At 43.0% G+C, this 24,820-nt stretch overlaps 1 protein-coding gene and 1 long non-coding RNA gene across 5 annotated transcripts in view; one reads left to right on the forward strand and one right to left on the reverse strand.

Moving 5' to 3' along the window:
- Window positions 1-1,598: 1,598 nt before the first annotated feature.
- On the reverse strand, window positions 1,599-24,119 carry LOC113975736 (dual specificity protein phosphatase 13-like). Of its 2 annotated transcripts, none has more exons than XM_027700071.1 (5): window positions 23,233-24,119; window positions 17,558-17,586; window positions 4,403-4,598; window positions 3,100-3,320; window positions 1,599-1,974 (listed from the first exon to the last, which is right to left on the reverse strand). In XM_027700071.1, the coding sequence occupies exons 3-5, from the start codon at window positions 4,549-4,551 to the stop codon at window positions 1,748-1,750; spliced, it is 597 nt and encodes a 198-aa protein (XP_027555872.1). In that variant the 5' UTR covers window positions 4,552-4,598; window positions 17,558-17,586; window positions 23,233-24,119; the 3' UTR covers window positions 1,599-1,747. The 2 variants fall into 2 exon arrangements, with proteins under 2 accessions (XP_027555872.1, XP_027555871.1); XM_027700070.1 differs by lacking the exon at window positions 23,233-24,119 and adding an exon at window positions 17,725-17,812.
- LOC113975738 overlaps window positions 6,296-24,820 on the forward strand; it is a 28,650-nt gene continuing 10,125 nt past the window's right edge. For 2 of the 3 annotated variants that reach the window (XR_003536905.1, XR_003536907.1), the window contains exons 1-3: window positions 6,296-6,814; window positions 9,081-9,163; window positions 19,395-19,563. This is a non-coding gene — a long non-coding RNA (uncharacterized LOC113975738). Of the gene's footprint in view, window positions 6,815-9,080; window positions 9,164-19,394; window positions 19,564-19,726; window positions 19,925-24,820 lie in introns of those variants that run through there. The other variant, XR_003536906.1, reaches the window with a different exon arrangement.

Raw genomic sequence — 24,820 nt, forward strand, 5'->3', positions numbered from 1 at the left:
TCTATACAGGGAAGCATAAGACAATGTGGTTCTTGTGCTTGAGGCTGGGGGCATCTCTACAGCCAGATCCACTGGGGGGTTTTCCCCCACTTGTTTTGTAAGTTTAAATCACTTTGTTAGATTTAATTGGTAATGGAAACATGCCTGTTTTGATTTGGGTCTGAAACATACTTTTAATTTGGCTCTTCCTGCTTGCTGTGGTTTTGTTGACTTTGCAGAGCAGCCCCAGAGCTCATGAGCAGGTTTCCTCACACAGGGAACTAAAGCAAAGAAGTGCTCCAGCACTGCTCTGCTGCTGCTCAGGGATGTCCAGCCCACAGGGTTAGTCCAAAGCAAAACCCCCTGAGATGCCCTTGTTGTGAGGGTCAGGTCCTCAGTGCCAAATGTTCTGCTTTGTGCTCTGACTCATATAGTCTGACCCACAGAGTAGATGTAGATATTGCCGAAGAGTCTTATAAAAGGTGCTGACTTGTCTCTCCTGAAGGCAGAAATCAACCTTGCAGACAACACTGGAAATGCCAAGGAATGTTTTCCCCTGTTGCTGTGCTAGTTTTGAGTAGCCAGCTCATATGGTGGGGAGTATTCATGCCTCTGCATTCTGAAGTTTGGTACTAGGAATACAAACTGCCATCCCCGAGCTGGCTTTGTGCTGCAAATGCTTGTCCTCTGGGAACCAAAAGCCAGATGTGCTTCACATAGTTTCCAGGCAGCACTGATCCATCAGATGACAGTAGCTATTGAGTGCTCTTATGGTGGCCCAGAGACACAAAGATGAAAGCCTGATGCCTGTCAACACCTCCCTTGCCATTCCTGTGTGTCTTCAGTTTTCACTTGAGTCCACCTCACAAAAGGAAATGCCACAGAATGTGATGTTGCAATGTTAATAACCTTTTATTTTTGAGAAAGAAAATCCCAAGTTTTGTAATTTTCAACTGTCAGACAAATCTGGGATACGTTGAACTTTGCACCCACTCCCACTGCCGATGCAGCTGGTTGGACCCTCAGCTGGAAACCCACCTTCTTCTTCAGAAGCATTTTGTGCAGCATTCCTGGATGATTTTTGCTATGGAAGATGAAAAATATTTGAATGCCCTCTCAAAGAAATGTATTTTCATGGAGAAAAAAACTCTGATGAATAGCCAAAGGGAAAACACAATAGAGAGACCTGGAATAATTTCTTGGAGTGGCTTGTGTTGTTTCACAGCTGTGTTGCCTTTAAAAAGCCTCTTACCCCAACTCAGGAGCTCCACCTATTGTAAAATCAAGAACTAACCAGTGCCAGATTCAAGTCTCAAAATACAAACCCTTTGAGATACGGGGAGCACAGGAATGGGGGGCTGGTTCATAAGAAAACTTCTAAGCATTACTGTAGGATAAATAATATGGCATCTTTCACCTCAAATAGCCTAACACTTCATAAAGTGATATGAGCTTCACTAGTTGCTAAAAACACAGCTATTTCTGAAGTGGAACCTGATATCTTTCTTTCTTTTTTTTTTTTTTTCTTTTTAACCAGTAGAGAGCAATGTTTTAAGGTGGAGAGTGAAGGATAGAGTATACAATCAATCATAGGTATAAACCTAGGAGGGCTTTCAAAATGGAAAGATCAGGCAAAATCTACTTTTATTAATAACATGCGTTCTGGTGTCTCATAACCTTGTGTCCTTAGTTTATAAATGTGGTTCATCTATAAGAGATACAGGCAACTCAAGTGAGATTTTATCCTCTCTCTTTCAGCAATACTGTCTTACAGCTCTTTGGGAGCAGATGCTCTGGTTCCTTTCTTCTCTTCATTCAGTTTAATGTCCAAGTCCCGGAGCTGGCTGAGGAACCCTGAATTTGGGCAGATGTTTCTGTGAGCACCCACCGTCTTCAGAGCATCCACAAGTGTCATGTTTTCATGGATCATTAAAAAGGCAAGCACTAAAGTCGCTGAGCGGCTCACTCCCATGGCACAATGAACAAACACCTTACCTGCAGAAAAAAGAGGTACAGCAAAATGAGTGTGCTTTAGCATTTCTAAAGTGAAAAAGACACAGGGAGGAGAAAAAATACTAGAAACAAGTTGGGAAAACAGTGGGGACAATTAGTGAATCCTCATGTTTTCAGAAAGATTATGCTATACCTCTCAGGCAAGGTGGTGTTTCATGCTGACCTCCTGGATCTAATTTAGGCCTCAGATTAAAATAGTTGAAATTTTCTGTGGCAGGAGAAGCTTTCTGTGACTAAACTTGTTAGTATAGTTTTCTGTGGAAAAAAAAAAAGCTTTGGCAGAAAAATTTGGCCCAGCCCTGACTGTGATCACTGGCAAGTCCCATAAACTCTGTGGGATAGTCTGCCTGTAAAAATGGAGTCGTAATTTACTGTATCTCAGCAGCCCAGTGTGAGCTATAACTGGGGATTTAATAAAGCACTCCCGTGAAAGCAGCAGATCCTGCAGCCAGTCAGAGTCAGAGCAAACTCTGGAACAAATGGAAATTATGATAACTAGGCCATAATCCAAACTCTGCTGACAAAAATTCAGCGGGCTGTGGGTCAGACTCGTAGTTTTTGACTTAGTTCATTAACTTCTGCTGCTTCTCTAGCTTAATAGACAGGCTGAATAAAGCTCCAATTCTGCGAAGTACTTAAGCATGTGAAGCATTCGAGCCAGCACTGAAGTGACACTGCTCCCAGCTGAGTGCATCGGGACCAGGAGCAGCACGCAGAGCAGGATTGTCATGAGCCCATGCCAGTGTGCAAGGGGTGGGAGGTGTGTGTGGAAGCACACAGATCATGCCAATTCCTACAGCATGGGCCCACAGGGGAGTATCTGCAGTGCCATAACCTCTACACTCTGGTATTAGAGCTTGCCCTTCCTCCTGCCACGCTGGCCTGTGGGCAGCCAGTCTTCCCCAGCTCCTGGGAACCTGGCCATGGACACCTTCGCTGCAGCACATGGCATAGGCACCCTTCTCCATCCTCTCCTCAGTGGTTCTGCATATGCCACCTTGAACCTTATGCTGATTCTGAGCTCTGTTGGTGCCTGTTACTGCAAGGAGAAGTCATTTGGCTTGTGTTGAAACTTCCTCCCAAAGCTTATCTTTGCTTCCCTCTTACCTCCTGAAGAGTTTAAGGCCTGGCCTATGAAATTGGCAGCATCATAGAAGAAGATACTTAAATCGAAGGAAGGATCATCAAATGCTTCTACTCCATAGTACTCTATTTGCAGATCTTCATAATATTTGGCTCCTGTGTTGATGCTATATGGTCCATCTGCTGCATTAAGGATATGAGTAATGTTGAGGCTTTGAAGAGTAGTTTTGCTCCTGGCAGCCCACCTGTTGAAAGACATGAAGGGCACGTTGGCAATGCTCCCAACATTCTGCTAAAATAGCATGGTTTAAAGTTAGTGCCTGCTCCTACTAAGAAAGGATGCAGGAACTGCATCTTGCCTACAGAGGAGAAAATTTTGAGAAGCACATAGTACTTTGTGCAGGAAAAATGTGATATGGGGGTGTGGAGAGCAGCAGGAGCACAGACTTGCCAGTGGGATACTGTCAGTTAAGCAAATGCCTCCTAGCGGTTAATCCCTGGGAACATGGTTTACTCTATAAAGTGGTCAAGATTTTCCTTTAAATATTTGTTTAGCAAGTTTTAGAGCTAATCTCTCATACAAATGCAGCAACACCTTGTTCCTGATTTGGACATGAAGTGGATGCATTGTATTCACCAGCTAGGTTTTCCCCCTTCCCCACAATAAAGGGGGACTAAATGCATTCTACAAAACTCTGAACCTTAACTGATATATTCATGAGGAGGAGGATCTGGGAAAAACAAGCCTATGATCTATGTAATCTGCTGTAATCCAATTGGAAGGAAATAGCAATAAATATTACTGGTCACAAGAATAAGGTATTTGCATGAAAATTCCTGATTGATATTTTCAGTTTTGCCATCTTTGAAAGAATCTTCTGATTTCAAATGTCAAAATCCCTATTGTATAATTCATTTAGGTCCTCTTCTTTCTGGCTCTTGATCCTGCCACCCCTATTTGAGTGTGAGGGCTACTATGCTCTTGTCTGCTGCCTTAGAGCACAGTTTTCACGACAAATAATGCATCTCAGAATTGACACCAATTTGGTATAAATTCTTTGAGGACTTTTATCTAGAATACAAATAATTCTTACCCTGCCAAATCCACGGTGGCTAACAGAATATAAAAAACACAAGTCAGGCACAGTAAGTCACCATTTTGCATGCCATGTTTTTCTTGAAATCCAGACTCCTTATGTCATTAGCTTTGGAGGCCTGTAAAAACATTCCTGTAGACCCAAAAGCTGCTCCTCAGTGTACCACACCCATTCCTTCTCCTCCTCCCAGGGACTGATAACAGCTTAACAATAGGACCATATGTTCTTACGCATCTCCCAGGTAGATATTTGGCCAGACTTGGTCCACATGATTATCAGACCCTCCTCTGAACCACAGAAGCCGCTGGAGGTCTGATAGTGCTGGTGTTTCATAGGAATCATTGCTAGTCAGAGATGAAGAGTCTTTGGTGTGAGGCATCTTGCTGCACTTTTGCACGCACTCAGGCTGTATCAGAGACAGCTTTTCTGAAATGAATTAAGAGGAAATTTTCATACAGATATAACATTCCCTAGAAAGTAGTCCTGTTCATTACCCTCCAAATAGCATTACATTATTATAACTAGTGTGTGCAGCAGGGCCTGCAGGTGTTGCTAAAAACATCCAGAGAGCAGGAGTGACTCTGTGGTAGGACTCTATAGGCATGTAAATCCTCCCCTGAGAAAGCAGCATAAGACAATGTGATTTAATTTCTTGTCAAGTACTGATGTTGGAAAAGAACATCCTGCACCACCTGAATGCAGCACTGGCTGAACCTTGTAGGTGCAGGTGTTATTTCTGTTACTGATGAGGGTATACAGAAAACCATCAGCTCCTTTTGTTGAAGAGTTACCAAGTGTTTGTGCACACTTGATTCTGATTAATTAAAACTGGAAGTTTTTGAAAGAATACATCATTGGGCTGACTTATACTTAAAATGCTTCTAGGGCCAAGGTGGAAGTCTTAGGATGTGTGTGTGAGCGACATTTGTATAATGCATGTGTATACACATATGAAATATATGTGCATACAATTTTCTTTCATTTATAGGGGTGTATTTAAACACACACATACACGAACATATATACGTATGAACAGATTTTCACGTGCATATATAAACATAGATATGTCTGTATGTACAGAAATAGAAATTGAGAGAATCTGAACTAGTTTTTTCTCTCTCTCAGTTGAATACCCCTGAACACTTAGCTATACTGGTATTCTTGTGCCTATCTGTCTCTGTCTCTCCTCTGGGAGCTGTTCCACTTTGTATAAATAATGTGATAGGTACTTGCCTCCAGAGAGAGGCCATTTCTCTCATCTGAGGGCTGAGGTACTTACCTGGGATGTGAGAAAAGAGAGCACCTGAATTTTTTTAAATTATAGAGCTGAAATTCTGGTGGTGTTGTCCTGTTGAGAATCCCATCGAGGGCTCCCTTCCCTAGATCTGTGAAGGATCCTACAGATCACAGATCTGTGATGCCTCTCAGATCACACCATGGAATTTGGGCATCCCTTTTGCAATGCTGTTTGCTGGTTTAGACCCGGGAAGCTCAGGCCAGCCGATTCAGCTGAAAGCAGAGCTCAGTCAAGAGCAAGAGTATGAAGATATCCAAGCAGTCCCTTCTTGAGACTTTAGGAGCATTTCTCCTTCCAGGATCTCATTATCCTGAATTGCTCTTCTTGCCCCCAGAAAATATTGATGAGCTTTGTTTGGCTGCCTGTTGGTATTAGAGTCATAATCAATGTGAAAGCCACACTAGAACTCTTCCCAAAGTAGAATAGATGGTGTTTATTCTCATGTGGCATCAGCTTTGCCTAAATCTAGAGTTTGGGTTTGTTTTCTTAGCAATTCTAGGAAACAAGTGCAGATGGGACCTTCAGAAATCATCTAGTCTGTTCCCTGCCCCCACAGCAGCAGCCAGATGGATGTTGCTTCTAAAACAACAACAACTTTGTCCAACATCCAGGTATGTTATTTTCAACGACGTAGGGTGATTTGGGGAATAAGCAGAAACAAGGGAGAATATTTTTTTGCTTCTGGATAAAGAAGTAGAGATGATGTGAAGCACATTATGGAACACATCACATATATTTCTGTGACCTCAGCCTAAATTTTCTTCCCTTGCCCCTTTCTCCCTCCTCCTCCCCACCAATGTTAAGCGCAGTGATAGCTTTTTGTATGTTCCAATAAAAAAGAAGTCTCCCTAGGGTAACTACTTAATAAGTAAAATATGAAAAGCACAGTAAAAATCATGGGAGAGATAGGAAAAAAAGTGACTGGTTTTACTTTTAATGATGGAGGAAAAGAACTGCAGGGAAGTAGAGAGGAATATAGAGATAAAAGCCTACGAATTTTTCAGGGCAGATAATGTAACACCAAGAGCTTTGGTAAAGGAACATGTTGTGCAATCCTTGCACAGATTAACATGAAGAACAGCACAGAAACAGATATTGTGCATTGCTCTACAAGTTTTACTGCCTTGTGAAAGTCATGCACTGTGCTCAAGAGCTACTGCCAGCATCTTCATGATGACCTGTTTGTACTTTCACCGACACAGAACGTTAAGCTGAAGCAGTAAAAAGAAATCAAGAAAAAGATAATACAACTTCTACATCAGGAGATTCATAAGATCACAGGCTAATTTTCAAGGAGTGTGGCTGACTGAGTTGCTGCAGATGCTTAAGAGCTGAAGTTGTGGAGGTAAGCAAATAGATACCAAACTTTCAGTTCTCCTAGCCCCTGCTGCTTTAAACTTCTGTTGTAGCCTGTCACCTAGTTACAGTAATGGAGATGATGAGCAGAGAGAATTAGATTGTGAGGCCTCTTGTCCAAGACCTGACTTTGAAGAAATTCTCCAAGAATTGAGTTATTTTGGTGCCAGTGACACTTTGGAGGTGACTCCAGCCTTTGCAGCCAGGGAGGTGCTTTGCAACAGAGCTCCCTTTCATACAGCAATCTGCTTTTCAAAAAGCACATCAACATCATTTTATTCACATGACTAATGCCAAACAAGTGAGCTCCTCATGTCAACAAGAACATAGCTCCTCCCAAGAATGCTCCCTCCTGCGCTGCACTGGCCTTGAAATTGAATTGCTCTACAGGGCCTTCAGGGTAAGCTTGGAAATAGCTATAGCAGATGATTGGACTAATGAGGAAAGCAATATGAATTTTTTAATTGAAGGCCAGGGACTTTGCTGAGGGTTTCCTCCCTCCCCCTACTTTAAGATACTGCAGAGCTAGCAAAAGTGCTGCCACTGATTACATTTCTCTAAGCTTCTCCCTCTGGGTGGCTCCCAGAAGCTGTTCCAGTTGGAAACAGCCAGTGACTGCAGGAGGGCAGGAGTCCCTGTACCTGGGGAAAAAAATTTTCTATCTTACAAGGTCACTAACGTTTTCTCCAGAGATCTAGACCATGCAAGTAGGATACGACTACTTTTCTTTTAAATTGTAGCCTGTAAGTACCTAAAGACCATCTCATTAGATTCTTTCTTTCTCTCTTTTTTTTTGTTTTTCTGGTTAAAAAATAAAAAAAAACAGAAACAAAAAAAGTCCTTCTACCTATGGGAGACTTTTGAGGCTGGATAGGATTTTTAAGGGCAATACAGAGAATACAAGGCAGCACAAGCTTTAAAACTGTCTTGTCATTATGCAACAGTTCCCAAACACCCGGAGCACTGGGGTGCACCCCACATGGCCAGGGCCTGCTTGGTTCCATGTCTGAGCTGTGGAGCCTGGATTTCCCCAGTGGTCCAAGAGCTGCCCTTGAGGCCCAGGCTGGAGGTGGTCGTGGGGTGGCATTGCCTGGCTGCAGGCAGCACCCAGGAAGGGCTGTGGGTGACTCCAGGCTGTTTGAATGCAGCTGGGTGCAGCTCCTGAGGGACTCAGTCAGGCCAGGACTTGTCCACAACAACCTAGTTAGTATTTCCCCAGTATTGTTTAGCCACTTAAGTACTACAGTCTGCTAAGCTTTTTGTTTGGTTTTTTTTTTTGTTTGCTTGTTTGGTTTTTTTTTCTTTCCTTCTCTATGGTGGAAACAATTGCCATTTTCTATTGAAGATTTTTCTGGCAAAGGAAGGGAAAAAAACCCACACAAACCCCCACTGACTTGAATTGGCTAAAGCATTTAACAGATTTGTGTTGCATTTGCAGATTCCAGTGAAAGAAAATTCAGCAAAGTTCAGGGGGAAAGAAGCAATATTGTAGATTTGAAATAGTTAATTTCGTTATTTTCAAAAAAATTACCATTTTCATTTTTCTATTCAGAGTTACTTTGTTTTGGAATTTGTTTTGCTGCATTGCATAAAATCTTTTAAAAAATTAAAACAAGATGAAATGGCTTGTTCCTGGTTGAGAAATAAACTAAAATTAAACACAGACTGAGTGGCCACCTATTTGCTTAGCCCTAATTTTCACTTCTGTAACAGGGGAAAGCCTCCTGCCATTTTGCCATGGTTGTTACCTTGTCTCTTCGAGAGTGAACTGAGCTGTAGAGAGATGAAACGAATGTCTACAGTCCCAGGAGGAGTGTGGCAGGGCATTAGTTGGACCACAAGCATCCCTCTTTCCCTTTCACTAGCACCTCCCTAACTGGCACAGCTCTGCCTGTGGTTATCTTCATAGCCCGGATGGGGACAGGTGTCTTTCAATAACAAGGCCTTACATGAGATTAAGAGCCTCAGGCACAGCAGGGCCTGTGGTTACTACAATAGCACAAACACCACCTAACAATAGCATGATACAGAAAGCTCCTGCAACCAAATATTCTAAATTCCCTAAATCAAAAACCTGACAAACGAAATGGTTCAAAATTCCAAAGCATGAGGTCAGAATATAATTCATGTGAAAGGAAAAAAAAAGGCAGCCTCTCGATGCATTTGAAATTGCTGTCTACTCTGTTTTTTCTTCTCTCTTGTCTCAGCAAGCATCTCTGCACTCATCTTTTACACTCCTTGCTCTTTTCTCTCAGGTAGTACTTTACACTGTGGTTCTTTGTCCTCCTGATGGAAAAATCCAGATGGAAAGAAGTGTAGTTCACAAGGAAATGATCATGTAAGTGGAATTAATCTTTCAGATACTGTAATGTGAAATATGATCTTCCTTTTTGTTAAGAAGACCCAGTCTGTGTCTCTACACTTTGGTCAGAATCCGATGCTAAGAGAACCCAGGAGTCTCTTGAGGTAGAGCTGAAAGCTTCTTTGCAGAAACAGGCACATTTAAAAGCAATAGCAAAGTTAAACCAGCCAGATGGGAACCTAGCAGGCAACCGAGAGGGGAACTCTCTGTTTTCCTTGCAAGCCTACAGGGGCTTGTTTGCAGGAATTAGAATCTCTCACCAGCAGTTCACTGCAGCTCTAATACCAAGTGGTATTGAAAATGAGAAGCAGGTTATGGCTGATGGTTTAAATGAGGCACCTATGGGAATTTAGAAATGAGATCCTGGACTTGTCTCAGTGTAGGCCGCGCACATGGCAGAGCAATATTGCTTTCTTGGCTGACTGCATCATGTATTATGGTCTTTTATTTTGCCCACAGTCAAACAGCAGGGAATAGTAGAAAGTTCATTGCTCCAGCTCACTGTTTAAACTCTGATCTGCCTCACCGGAGAGGCAGTGCCCCCAAATAATGGAAAGCAGAATCGGTCCCTCAGCCTCAATGCGGGTACATGTTCAATGCAGCACTGAATTAATGCCACTGCCATTATTTCAGAGTGAAGAGAAAAGCAGAATGTACAATTAAAGCTCTGTTTGGTTCGGTTTTTAAGGGAATTTACTACCTGGGAAAGATGCCAGATCAAGGGCCCTGGAAAACACAGCCCTCTCTTTAACAGCAGCGTTGGGAAAGATCAGGAGCAGCCCTGCAAGCCTCCTCCATGGCTGCCCTCTTGGCTCAGCCCAGCCCAGCTCAGCTTGCAGATGCCCCTTGCCCTACACTTGCAACTGTGTTTTACAGGGTGAGAGAAAATCCAAGTCTTCACACCTCTTCACTGCTTGGTCTCCCTCCTGACATCTCCGTTCACATCCGGCCTTGTACTTTTATGATGGGGCCCTCTCAGCTTCTCCAAACTGAGCCAGAAGGTACCAACTTCTGCTCACAAGGAGCCTGAGCTGGGCTGGAAAGCTAAAGGCTCCTTCCTCTGTGAGCCCTCCTGTTCTTGCACAGAGCTGCCCATGAGGGGCTCCTGTGGGGCAGAGACAGCTTGCTGCTGCCCACAGGACCTGTATCCACCTGGGGATGGCAGGAACACAAAAGGCCATCTCAGTGGCGGGAGCAGTCAGAGGGCAGGGCAGGTGAGGGTAATTAGCCTCTGGCAGGGTTGGGATAGCCAGGAGAGCTCCTGGTGGTGAGGAAGGTCCCAGGTGAAGTGGGAAGACAAGGAGGTGCATGGCCAGGCACAGGCAGAGTTGTGAGGTCACATAGGTAGACATGAAGCCTGAGCATCTCAGCTCTCGCTCTCACAGAGCCCCTTCCAGCAGCCCCATCCCAGGTCACACAGCCACTATTGTCCTTAGACAAGGCAAGCACCCGGGAGGGAAAGAGCTTGCTGAGCTCAGGCTCAGTGGGAGGAACTTCACCTGTGCCCTGCTTGTTTTTGGGGAGAGGGTGTTACTGCTTTCTCACAGAAGTGCTCCTGGAGAACATTTCTTTCCTTTGTAATATAATGGATCTGCACATATTTTCTGAAGACTGCCATTCCAAGGGGGGAGAACCTCCATGCTGCCTCCAGCCCCCTGCACCTCCTCCCCCAGCCCTCCCATTTGAGAGCCACACAGCCTAGGAAGGGGCACTTGCCCACGCATGGGGCTGACACTAGAGGAAAGGATCTTTTAAAAATGGAGGCAATAGTTGGAAAAATGGGGAGTCCTGCTTGCAGTGACAGGTCATGGCTGTGGCATGACGACAGCCTTTACATCTGCAGCTTTCAGATTCAAAGGAGATAAAAAAAAGAATTATTACCTTAGCAGCTGGCATCTCTGTGCTATTCAATGCACCATCCCCAGCAAGACAGCGCTGCCCTCCACAGGCTCCTACCACAATTTCTGACTGTCTGTGGATATTTGTCAAGCCTAGGGTGACGCTTTCCCCTTTATTTCTCCTCTGGAGCACTCCTGTCCAGGGTACCACAGCTAGGAATTAAAGCCCTCCAAAACTACTGATTTTCTTGACACATCTCAACTACATTCATGCTTCTCCCTGAATTAAAACACTGTAGTTTTAAGTCCTGTTGCCAGCAGCCATAACTGTGCTGTGTGCAGTAATCAGGGGAGCACACAGTCACCATGCAGCTAACTGCTTCTAATAGTAGAAACTTCACTCTAATCTTATATAACGGCAGTAATGGAGCAGAGAGGCTGTGGCTTGTGAGGAGCTTAGACAGAAAGCTTTCTTGGGCAGCTTGTGCCCTGAGGGCAGAGAAGCTGCATCTGCAGTGAGAGCAAGAAAAACAAAGTGACCTTGATATTGATAACAGTTCAGTGAGTGCTGTCACAGCCAGTGCTGTGCCAAGATTTCACTGGTGTCACAGGCTGTCGATAGATGTAAGTTATGGGCAGTTCTGATACAAATGGTGTCAAAGAGACCAGACTCAGAGAGGGGGAAAAAAATAATGTCTTGCAAGCTTCAGGAAAGACAAACAAGGATGTTAATATACTGCTATTAAAAGGGGCTCCAAAGCACTTGCCCTTCTGCAGGCAGTATGGATTTGTGTGACTGTGGATTAAAGAAGTTTTTTCCTTCTCCTTGATTTACTCCTCAAGTGATTTTTATCTGACTGCTCCTGTCAATACAAAATTGACAATGCTGTCAAGCTTGCAAGATTTCAGAATATTTGAAGGCACGAGAAAGTGGTTTTGATATTCCTCGGTCGTTTGGCAGGGGTAGCTTTGAGCTGTCTGTCTCTCTGCACTTTAAACATAAGCAGTGAAGTGCTCTCCTTGCTTTGCCTTGCTTGAAAGAGTACATACAAAAAAGGCACCTTTTTCTAAGGTTGACAAAGCTGTACAAAATTTTTGCTGTGGAATCAAGAGCAAAAAAGACTTCAAAACTCTACAGTGGAAGATCTATTTTGGCACTTGAATTTTTTGGGCACATCATAAAGCTTTCCAGGGACATTCTCTGCTTTGTTGGGGCAGAGTGGAATGGGGTTTTTAGATTTTTCTTGATTGCTGATTTTAAAATGATTGTTTATTTTTTGATAAAGTAATCTTTTAAGAAGTGTGATTGTATGTCACAAAGGAATTGACCACTGATGAGGTGCACAAGAGCAACTAAAAGGAGATATTAAGATCTAGAACTGGGATTTACTTTCTCTTGCCAACTTTTGATTATGTGTCTGATGAATATTTGCTTCTAATTTCTTATCTTGAATTTGAAGAAATAAAATTGTGAGTGGTTTGCCTGTTGTGCTTCCCTGGTATTGGGGTGTGAGATAAATCAGAGTGAAGCAGGGAGCTGTCTTGTCAGGGGTGTGGGTAAAGCAGGGTGTGCAGCCACCTCTCCAGGCTGTGATAGATGAGAGGTCAAGGGCAGTGGGAGCATGTTGCTGCTTTATGGAACATCCAGTCCCAGGGTCACTAGGAGAGCTTGTCCTGCCATTTGCTGGCTGGTGGGAAGAAGTTTCTCTGCCAGGCCCTGCTGCGATGTCTCTGTGGGAAGCAGGCAGGGTAGGGCTGCCCCACTCCCCCGACTCCATGCTGATGTTATGTGAGTCTTGCAGTTGTTCAGGCAGGGCAGGAGCAAGGATTGTTACATGCCAGCAAGTTTTTGGAGGGTCTTTTTACCTTTATCTTGCCAGGTGTTATGCTGTTGTTTTTCTGATGCTGTTTCATACTGAGGCTTGGTGTGGACTATAGATCGAAGCCAAAGTTGGTTCGTTGGTTGATGGAGGGGGGGAAAGAGCCTCCAGCAAAGCAGCAGCCTCATGGGTCTCAGGAGGGAGAGTTGAGCACAGGTAGCAGGGTGTAAGGCAGCCTTGCTGGAGGTTGTGGCTGCTGCAGGCAGATTATAACAGACAGTTTGGGAACACGCTGCAAACGTAACAGTCCATTTTCCCTAAGCAAACCTCAGTGCTTCCAGCACAGCCCTGGGAAGGCTGTCCTCTGCTTGGGAAAGTTGCTGTGAGCAGGAATACATTAAGGACTTCGAGATTCTCAGGTACAGTGGTAATGGGAGCCACCCATGAGCTATAAATAGCACTAACATCGTTTCTCTCCAATGCCTGGCATCCCAAGCAATCATTTTTGCTGGTGCTAGTGAAAATGAACAAAGCTTTGAAGAGCTTTTATTTATGTTCTCTTTGCAGGCTGGAATTTTGTGAGTAGTTTTTCCTACTGGCTCTGAATTTTGCATTTATTTTAAGGGAAAATATTGGCATTTTTTCCTTTTGGATTTTTTCCTTTTTTAATTATCATATATAATTTTCATATTTTTAGCTCAACTATGTGGGAAAAGCTATTGTGGTGGGAGAGTGGGGATCAAAAATATTCATTTTCAAATAACCTTTGTGAAGGAGCTATGAAGACCTGAGAGCAAAACTGGCAAAAAGGACCCTCTTCAAAATATTTAATATACATTTGATGAAGCCTTGTCATAAAATGATAAGGTCTCATCTGTTACGCAACTCTCCTTTGCTATTACAGACATTCTGGAAACATGAGGTCTACAAAACAGACATTTTGTGCTGGGATAACCAAAGAACCACTGCTACAAGATCAACTGGTAGAGCTGGAAGAATTAGTCAACCTTTTAAATATGCAAGAAGGGCTATATTTTTTTTCCAATTATGCCAACTAATCTAATTATACACTGCTTTTACTAACAACCCTTGCCTTAGACCAGCAGGCAATGCTGCTGTTAGTGAAACACTGTGATTTTTCCTATTGCCACAAGATGGCAGGAGAAAGCAAGCTTGAATGATTTAAAAATACACAGCGATGAGCATCTCATGACGGAATCCTCTCCTGACTGGCATTTAAAGGGAACACTTACTAATATACAAGAAATAGCCCAGAATGGATTAAAGGAAAACGTGAAATATACGGAATTAATTAGATTGGTATTGACCTGGGTGCATACATCAAAAGATCTACACAGTATCCTTTCCCATGCAGGTTTTCTGTATTAGAGAAGCCTGTGACAGTACTCATTTTTTCCTGTGCACCATGTAGTTTGGCCTGGCTTTTCTCCACTGGCAAAATCTGTTGTACAAACCAATCCAAGACATCATGCACTCACCCAAAGTAAAGAGCAGGGTGATTGTTTTAGTCTTTTATTCTGTCTTTTTTCCAAATATATTTCTCTTCCCATTCCCAGTTCCTTGAGTCATAGCAGGAAAAGAGCCAAGCTAGAGGAAAGATCCACTGCTCTGGTGTTTGGGAATAGAGGGAGGCATGAGGGACAGAGGCTGCGCAGGAGAACACACCTGGTGCTGACAGGCTGTTGCACTGAGTGCTGCACTGGCAATGAGGTCATCTCAGTCTCTCCTGCCTGTTCTCCAGGGGGAAACTGACCCTTCACTCATGTGGGTGTCACAGACAAGACACTTCCACTGCCAGGACTGAACCTCTCAGGAGCCGATGGGGTTTTGGAAGAGGGCTGGGATGGAGGAGTCTGCTGTTCATGCTCTCTCGCAGCTGCTTCAAATACTTTTCTTAAAAGTAAACAAACCCTCTACAAGAATGGAAATTGGTTTGGACAGTACAACCAGACTGCCTGGGGGCTTTGAGGCATTCCTCCTCCAGAGGCAGCGCAGTGGTTCCTGCAACCCTTTCACCTTCCCCTTCCTCACAAAGAGGCATTTGCAGTTTGTCTCATGAGGGGTTGAACCTCACAGCCGCAACAGCTGTGCTGCACCATGGTAGCGGCCTCCCCAGAGCCTCCTCCAGCACCAGCCTGCTCCCCACCCACCCAACCTGCTCCTCACCCATGCAACCTTTCCCCTCACCCAGCCTTCCCCCCTCCTTTTCTTTCTTTCCCCACAGCCCAAGCTAACCTCCCTGGAGCTGGTGGAAGCCAAGTTCTTGTTGGGGCAACTAGGGAGTTTTGTACTAGGACCTGCCCTGCCATCCAGTCAGTAGTAATTAAAAGCATCAAGAGGTTTAGGAACTAGCCAATCTATTGAAAGCCAAAAGCTGGAAGATAAGCAGCTGTCCTGTTTCTTATGCTGTCTTTCCCTAGACTCTGCTCTGGGCTGATGGAGAAAATAACTATCCAGACCTTCAGGTCTAACCTGCCTTGGTGCCTTTTCCACCTGTCTTATGAATGCAGTGTGCACAGTACCCATTACTAAGTAGTGCATTCTATAACATGGGCACCAAACATCCAGAATCTGTTCCCTAGGCTGGGAATACATTTGTCACTATGAACCAATTGCACTTTCACAGTGGCACCATGGAGGAGGATGACAAGGAATCAAGAGTTAAGGAGCAAAAGAAAAATGTTTGAAGCAAGTTTCAACAGTTATGACAATAAGGAAAAAGAACTGATGATGTGGGTGCCCATCACCTGGGCAGGAACACCCTTGCCCCATGAGATGATGCGAACACAGACTCCAGTGCCCTCACACCTTTCCCCTCCAGATTCTGATCCTACCTGTCTTTTTAAGGTATTCTTTCTTGTATTACTTCTTTTGGTAAAATGACTTTGGTCCCAGCTTGGTTCTGCAGTTAGTAGCAGAATCAGTTTCATTTTGTGAGGAAAGCAAATGATGGAAGCTCTGCAGCTTCTGGCAACGCCACAAGAACACTGTCAGCATCCAGGAACTTTCTTTTGCCCTTAGGCTGCCCACCTCAGAGTTACAGGATCGCACTTGCTATTCAGAAGTAGATTAAGCCTTCCTGGAAATTAATAGGTTTAACTGAGCACAAATGACTTTGAATCTGCCTCGTCCAGGACATCCCACAACCTGGGTCCTTTTGCCAGCCTTCCAGCCACTGATCACCTAGGTCAAAGCAGCTCCAGGGAATGCTTAATCCTGCTCTGGACATGAGGTGAGCAAGCCTTTACACATTGAGGTGTTAGTAGATATGTGTGTATAGCAGAAATAACGCTCTATAGACACCTGTTCCCCTTCAGTGCTTGAAAGGAAAATCCTCCCCTTTCAGCACTGAAGCATTAACTGCAAGTGTCAATTTGCTATCTTTTTTAGTGAAGACCAAGAGTGAGAAACTGTTCACCACAGGCAGTTTATCCCCCAGATAAAGGCAAATTCAGGGCTGTCCAGGAATTTGAAATCTCTGGGTAGAAGGAATTTTCTATTTCTATTCTATTGGGTGAGGGATTTATCCCCGAGTTTTTAATTTTTGTTCTATTGAGCAAGGTGTATATACCTCAGAGGGAACAAACACATGTGCAGGTCAGCTCAGAAGGGAGGAAGTTCCTGCACAGGTGACTTAATCACAGTTGTGGTGCTGGATCAGGTCTTGAGAGGGCTGCACTGACCTCTGCTCTTCTGCCACTTTTCACTATTGCCACAAGTAAGGGCTGAGATTGAGTGGGTCAGTCTTAACCCAGAAGATCAAATCTGATCTGAAATGCTTATTTGGGCTCTTCTTTTTATTTCTGAGACTGTCAGGCACAGGAAGGTGGTTACTGACTATTGGAACAGAAAAATGTACCATAGAGCTGAGGTGCTTTCTTATCCTGACTTACTAAATGTCTGTCCCACTTCCTTTATCCATGAAGATGTCTGTCATGCCTGTCCCATTTTCTGCCTTTCCAGGGTCATGAACAATAGTGATTACCAAATAACTTCATCTTGTCCCTCTGCTAGCTTAACCATTCTGTTGATGGGTCACAAACTGGGTGATGACAGGCAAAATCTGTCATTAAAAATTCAGACTCCCTCTGCTCTCAGAGGTGCTGGCATGGTGGCGAAGCTCTCTTTGCACACACATAGCCTGCCTTCTGGCTGGTTACATCTCCTCCTCCATGCAGGATGATACATCTTGACTGTACAGATGCTCTATGTGGCTACACATGCCTTCACAGCGGGATCTATTAGCAACAACCAACCCCCCTTGCAGGATCTGAAAGCATGCTGCTCTTTGGCATAGGAATGAGCCTACTACCCCCAGAAGACATAACAAAAATCCTGGCCAAAGAGGGAACCATGAGAACAGAGCTAAGGTTATGACTTTGTAAATGTTTATCTCCAGTCTGTATTTGATGTCTGGATAATAAGGTGACCTGTCCCTTACAGAAACCTAAGGCAGGTTAAACAACACAGACACACACAGTGGTTTTCTTGAGCTGCAGCACAGAGCATGTGCAGGGCATTCCCCACTTGTCACCTTTGTGGTTGAGGATTTCATGCAGTGTCTCTTCCTAAGCCCTTCAGATTTGAGCTGTAAGTATGGTTGATACAGCTGTGCTTCTTTTTTATTTCTAAAAAGAATGGCTTGCCCTTTGTACTGTTTGCATTTTTTCATGCTGCTTTGGTTCACTCACCGCTTTCCTGAGTTTGGTAAAGCAGCTGTCTGTAAAAAGAACAGAAAAAAAAATTATCAAAGCCTTTTTTTTATATATGGGAAAGAGATTTTTTTGAATGCAGAAAGGTGAGTCCATCAGGTTATGCACCTAAGTACTATTTCTGTCCTTGAAAAGCTTTCACTTACAGTGCTTAATTGGTCTGTGCAAATCCATTGCCAAAGAGGTAATTGACCATTTTTATAGAAGGATCAGTAACAAAAGCACTCCAGGCTATTATTCTAAAAATAAAATTAAAAAAAAAAGGGAATTATGAAAAGAATGTGTTTCAGGGCATCATCCAGCCTCTCCAGAAACTATGCAAATTCACTTGGTGAAAACAACAGCAGACACAATGAAATGAGTTGTATATGAAGAACTGAGATCTCAAATGTGATATTATGCAGAAGGTAAAGAGTCTGTACTAGATAAGTAACAGCTCGATGTGTTATCAAGGGTGCACTTTGATTTTGATGAATGTTAAAAGAACCTTTAGCCTGGAAAATAAAGAGGATAATTTCTCTCTAGGCAACGGCTGCTCGTGAAAGTCATAAAATAAGAGCACTGGAGCCCTAATTTTATAGTGCTTTTTAAATGATTTTCAAATGGTCCAGCTGCTTTGTGCCACAATAACACAAGGCAGAGATATTTATGCCGGCAATAACAAGCATGCATCAGCCTGCCTGAGCTGCTCATACAGGCGGCCTGCGCTAGGCAGAACACACGTGGAAAGATGATACTTGCCAATGTGGATTGATCACAATTACACCGTGGTCAGAGAGATCCTGGGAAGCCGCTTTTTCCACCAGACAACTTGATTGTTTTTCTTGTCTGTGTCTTGCCTGCAAAGCACAGGATGTGCACGGCTGGCAATGCTGGTTCTATTTTGGCATTTGAGAGCCTGCCAGCAATGTGTGCCTCATAGGCCATGATGTCCTTGGCAGACTTCTCTTTTCAGAAATAGGAGGGCAAATTCAGCTCTGGCTTGCACCGCTGGTTTTGGGTGAGAGTTTCCACAATGATTAGTTTGGCCCCAGCATTGATGCTCTGATGTTGCACTGCATTATATTCTGTGGAAATGCACACATGTGACAAACGAACTCTGGGCAAATGCTACGGAGTCCTGTTGAGATGCTGAATTGCCACCAGCAACTTTCTCAGGTGTTTTACCTCGGGATGGTTAGGACTTCAGTCTAAAACTACAGTTTGTTTTCCAAGACCTGCTCTAAGATGAGAACTACCCCAGGGTGGTCTAGCTTAGCTCGCAAATTTGGATAGTCATTTCAAAACTGTTTTTATCTTTACAGTCCCCTTTCCTTTGCGAGACGTTGACAGAAAACAGGTTACTGGGGGAAACCCGTCTTCCAAGTCAGCAGAGTAAGGCTGAAAGAGCCTTACTATGAAATAGAGCCTATTTATGAAATATTCCTGTAAAATTAAAGAACTTGTGTCTTTCTGTGTTTGTTAGTGGTAGAGACACAGCAATGTTTGAGTAAAAAGAATTTTGGTGGGAACTCTGAGCATTAAAAAAAAGGCTAATTAATGGCTGCAAATTTATTACATTTGCAGTAATTCTCAGGTCCATAAAGCTAAGACAGAGCTGGGCAGAGAGCATGGCAGGAGGAAGGTACCTCGTGGAAGTCCCCAGCCATTCAGCATCTATTGTCACCAAGGTAAAAATCTCTGTCTCCCATCTGGATGACTTCTTGTATGGTTTGGACAATTTTTTCCCCTTTTCATTTGCTGATCCCAATCTAGCAAAACATTTTTACATCTTTTTATGTCCAGGAACATACTTAAGAGCTTTAATTTTAAACAGGGGCCTATTTTCTCTTGGAGTTGAGTTTGAAGAGTTTGAATAAGCAGAATGGACAACAAATTAGGAATGTATCCTAGAGGAGTGTCTAACACATTTGTTGCCTTCATTTAACCAAATCAAGGAATGACTGGAGCATACAAAATTCAGAAACCTCCTACACCCTAAACAGGTAAGATAGATTTGATGCCAAAGCTTTGGGTCATGTTCCTTACATCTTTATGTCATACTTAGATTGTCTGACATTTTTCCTTGTCACTTTGTTTTTTAATCGTGTAAGAGTTTAGTTGACACAGGTGTATACTGTATCTTAGTTCAATATGTAAATCCTGCAGCTTGATGAAATTGCTCGCTACTGAACAACTCTTTGGATAGCATTGCCTAGAGGAAAGTGACAGGGTATCATAAGACCAGCCAGCAGAAAAGAAGCAGATCTGCTTTTCTAAGAATACAACAAATAAAGATTTTTCCCTTACAAACAGAAATGAATATATGTAGTGCTGTTCCAGCTGCAAGGAATAGTGCCATGGTCACAGATTGCATTTCTTCTGCCTCACTCACATCTCATCTTATCTCATCTCATCTCCAAGAGATCCAATTTACAGCAGATGAGATAAAGTAGCCTCCAGGGTATTACATACATCCCTTTCATAAATCAAGAACCACTTTTTGTTACTAGAGACCTGAGTTCAGAAACAGAGGAAAACACATGGCATTAGGCATTGTAAATGGCCAATTGGCACGTCTCTGCAATAGCTCTTTGCAGCTTTTGGCTGTTCCTCAAACCAGAAAGTAACTATTTTTTTATTGTGCATTCTGATGAATCAATACAGAAAACCTAAAAAAGTCAGTGATTTCTGACTGAGAACTCAGAACTTTCTCCCCAGTCACTAAAATACATAATTCTTTTTTTCCCCTACGGCTACAGAAGATACGCTCTGATGGATTAGCAGTAGACCGCGTATGATCCTTGCCACTGATGTGGGTAGGGTTTTGCTGGTCACTCCTAATCTTTCAGGATCCTGCTGTTCTCCCACCTGCCAATGGAGACAATGTCTGTAGGTGGATAATTAGGCTCACACAAGTGGTTGAGGGAGGTTTAGTTAATGCTGCTAAAATAATTTGTGATTGCTTAATGGAAGTGCTGTGTAGGAGCAGTGGTTTACCAGCAGGAGAGGGCCTTGCCATTTGCCCTCGTGAATGCACTCAGAGGTGGTACAGAAATGTGCAACAAGGTGGAAGTCAATCATGTCCTCTGCAGGTGTTCCATAATAATGCATCTCCTGGCCATGTAATGTTGGGTCTCATTTGATTCTCCATGCAAAAATGTGCTGCACTCAGTGCATGGGTGTCACCAAGCCTTTTCAGGTCTTCCTTGTTATGGGTTATGGAACTAAGGAGAATCATGTATGAAAGCTCATGACAAAAAGTAGCTTAAGGTATCTTGTTGCCTTGTAATGTATTCCTGTGTGTAGAGAGCAGTGCCCACCACACTTTGAGACATTTTTCCCCCTTTGACATTTATAAGAAAAAGTGAGGCAGTAAAAGAATGGTAAAAGGTTATGATTTCTGAATATACTCAAAACATATCTGGAAGTGCAGAATTCCAAGTTATTTCACTCCTGCAAATAAATAAATTTAACAAGTTTCACAGGCTCCAGTTGACTACAAAGGCATTGCGGATTGCTGGCCTAAACACCTTACAAAAATTGCTGGCCTAAACACCTTACAAAAATTGCTGGCCTAAACACCTTACCTCCACTTCAGGAGGTAGCTCAGGTCCTCCTGTCATTAGACTTGAAATATGTATGTTGAAAGAATACACAAGGTTTTAGCTCAGCCTGCAACCATTTTGCCTCACCGTGTATGATGTTTCTTTGCTGAAATGATATTAGCCTTGCCAATCTGGCTAAACTCCAGTAAACAAACCTGCCTGCTTAAGATCAGCATGAGGTTTGATTTCTGCAGAATATTTTACATATTGTGCCCTCAGCCACTTATTATGTGGTATTTCAAAAAACATTTTACCTTTAAACCCAGAGAGTCTTGGCCTTGGCCTTGCATATAAACAATGGCTGATAGCCAGACAAATATTTAATAATCAGTTTGTTGACAACTTCAAAGTCCTCTGGGATGAAAGTCATCATGCAAAGTCAGCCTTCCCCATTTTATTTTTTGAGCCAGATTTAACTTGTTTAAAGACACTGATCATCAGATTTCTGATAAACACATAAGGAGAAATATTTCTTATAAAATACAGCATTAATTCTAGATTGATCTTTGATTTCCAAGTAGCTGCTCAGAAACTGCACACAACTGGTTCCACAGAAACAAGAAGTGACAATATATGGTACTGCTTTGGATTACTTTAGCTCTGGCACAGGTCCTGATGCTGGCATGGTTTGCTCAGTGATAGAAACATCCACTGTTTATTGACTTCACTGAGTATTGGGTTGGGCCCTAAATGCAAATACTTAATTATTAATTTAATACTCTATTCCCCATTTCTATCTCATGAGGATCCCATGAAACCTTATTCTCAGGTGTTGTTCATATTTGTCTTATTGATGTTGGCAAAATAAAGAAAATGCTGTCTACAGCACTTGATCAACTTCCACTTTCACTGTTTGCAGTCTGTAACTTGTATTTAAGCTGATAGTAGCGATCAGCTGTTGCATTAGCAAACAAACCTGTTTACATTTTTATTCCTGTTAGCCGAATGTTCTCAAAGTTCATCTTTTCCTTACTACACATACACTGTTTTACATTTTATTCCCCACCAATTTCAGTGATTTTTGTATTAAATCTTTGCTTTTACTACCTGTTGGGCTCAATTCTACAAATCCAAATGGTTCTAATAAGTAAAACTTTAATTTCCAAGTACAGTTACAAGGTTTAACTGGAAAAGCCGATGTTGGTTTCCCATTCTCACTGCCAAGGCAGAAGTTCAGTGAAGCAATGCAAGTTGTTGTGTTGGCTTCTGCCTTTCCACACCCAGGGCCCCTGTTGCTGGGCCCACCTGCAGGGTGTCACACTCCTCATTAGAAGTGCAGTGAGATTGGGAAGCAGGTTGCAATTTGTAAAACCAAGTTTTGTAAATGCAAATTATTTCCCCATCACCTAGCTCATTTTTTTGGCTTTGCTTTTTCATAGCTAAAAGAATGCCCACTTTTAGCTGTAACCAATTGGCAATTAGCCAAAGGATTATTAGTTCCTCCTGCTTCTCTCATGTAGGAATTATTGTAATTTTAATTTCCAGGTATTTCAACAAGTTTGCAACCTGCTGGTGGTGTTGTGGCATAACATCGGGCACTAGGCATGTGAGTGCAGATGACTGCATGAGTGAAATATCCATCTATACAGCTTTGAAAAACAAACAGTGGAGTCTGCTGTCATTCAGAATATCCATATTGGTTTTTGTTAGAAATTTCAACTGCAAATCAAGTTGTCATATAAACAGCCAAAATCAGAATACTTTTTAATGTGAAAATTTCCATTCTAGTTAAATTAAATTAAAAAAGGTAAAATCAGTCACTGTTCAATTTTAAGGCTGCTCAGGATCATGAGTCTGTCTTGTGCTTTATATGGTAAATAAAATCTATATGTTGAACAATTATAAATAATGCAAAGCAATAGAGTCTAATTATCTTTTTAATTAATTTTCTGTTCAGTGGGTTCTTTCTTTAATGAGTCATCCTTTTTCTTTCTTCTATGCTAATCTTAAGTCTATTTTAAGGCAATAAAGTTTACCAATGCTAACTAAATAAAGTTGGACAGCATATGTTAACGAGTACTGTATTTCCCAGCCCTTCAGAACAGCTCAGCCTCAAATAACACTTACATATTGCCTATGTAGAGATTAGGCCACTCTTCACGCACGTGATTTACTTCCACCTTGCAGCTGTCCAAATTATCTGGCAGTTCCTGGGCAGAGGGAATGCCAGCCTCAGAGCATTCCCAGGCTGACAGGGTCTGACTGTCTTCAGGTGCTGACCCCTTCGGAGGCCACACGCAGATTTAGGCAGAGGAGGGCCTGCTGGAAGGCCCTGCTGGAAGGTGCTGCTGCAGGACCACAGGGCAGTTTTCTGCTGAAGCAGGCTCTTTGCTGCTGCTTGATGTTCCAAGCAGGTGGCTGACTCTAAATATGGCACGCGCCTTGACGCCTCCCTGGATTAGCTCAGCGCCACATCCCTCATGCAATGGACAACAGCCAGAAAAACGAAAACTCTGCATTAACTGAATCTTGTGCAACAAAAAAAGCTACTCCCCTCCCCACATGAGCTGTATTGCTGTTCCTGCCAGCATAGAGCTTTCCCTGGGAAAGAAATGTCGGTCAATGCAACTGAGACACAGTCCCAAATGCCTCATGTGACCCAGTTCTAATAATAAGCTACCAGGAAAGAGGGGATAGCGCATCTTAAGGGTGAGTTCAAAATAAAGATCATGAGAGCAACTGTCCTGGGCCTTAGCAGGGTTCACTGTGCCCACTATCCTGTGCCTGACTGGATGTAAGCAAAGTGGATGCCTATAGAAAATAAGAACACACAAGTATGAATTATACTGCTTTCTAACACTCTCCCAGCTTCCATCTAGCTGCAGCTCATGAGCTTCCTGATCTGGACAGAGTTTCTAAGTGTTTTGTAACCTGAATGGATTTCTGTCCCACAAAGTCTGGGGCAGAAAGGTCTGTGCACCTGTAGCTTCAGAGGAGATGGAAGGTAATCAGCTCCTGGTCAGGAAGGACCACCAGGACTGACAATTCCTGCAAGCTCCTGGGAGGGTATACAGGCACTGCTGCATGGGCCTAGGTGCTCTGGCCAGGTCAGCAGGTACCCAATTTACCTGTAGGTATTTCAACATCTTTCAAAATGGAATTCTCCCTCAGTTAGAAGTTAAATTTCAGTGCCTTTATTCTCCTGGGTTGTGTAGACACTCTTGACCAATGTGCATTCTTCTGAACGAAGTGCCACTGGCAAGGAAGTATATTTCCTTTGTTTTGGTTCCTTAGTCTAACTTGCCAAACCAACACTCAAAATACAAGCTTTCATGCTGATAGTAGAAAGAAATGAAGTGCTAATGTCATATCCCAGTATGACTTGAATTTTGGGTACTGTAAGTAACAGGTGAGGAGGTCCCTTTTCCTCTTAGTCATGTAACTTCTTAAAACAGAAAGCATTGTTTGCTGGGATGTGCTAACTCTTCTGCTTTTGCTTATGTTGACAGGAATCTTTTTTCCTGAACAAAGCTGGAGTCAAAGTTAATCTGTATATAAGGAAGGGAGCAATGCAGACAGATGGGAAATATGGGCAACGCTGACTCCACAGATTAAAAACACTTCTGTGATTTGTTAGTGCCCTTGAAAAGAGCAATGGTTCATTCCCTCCACTGAGGTAAGTTTTGCTTACAAGATCACTACAATGTCATTGGTG

This window comes from Neopelma chrysocephalum, unplaced genomic scaffold (genome assembly GCF_003984885.1).
Source record: "Neopelma chrysocephalum unplaced genomic scaffold, ASM398488v2 Primary Assembly neopelma1_143, whole genome shotgun sequence".
NCBI classification, from domain to species: Eukaryota; Metazoa; Chordata; class Aves; order Passeriformes; family Pipridae; genus Neopelma; species Neopelma chrysocephalum.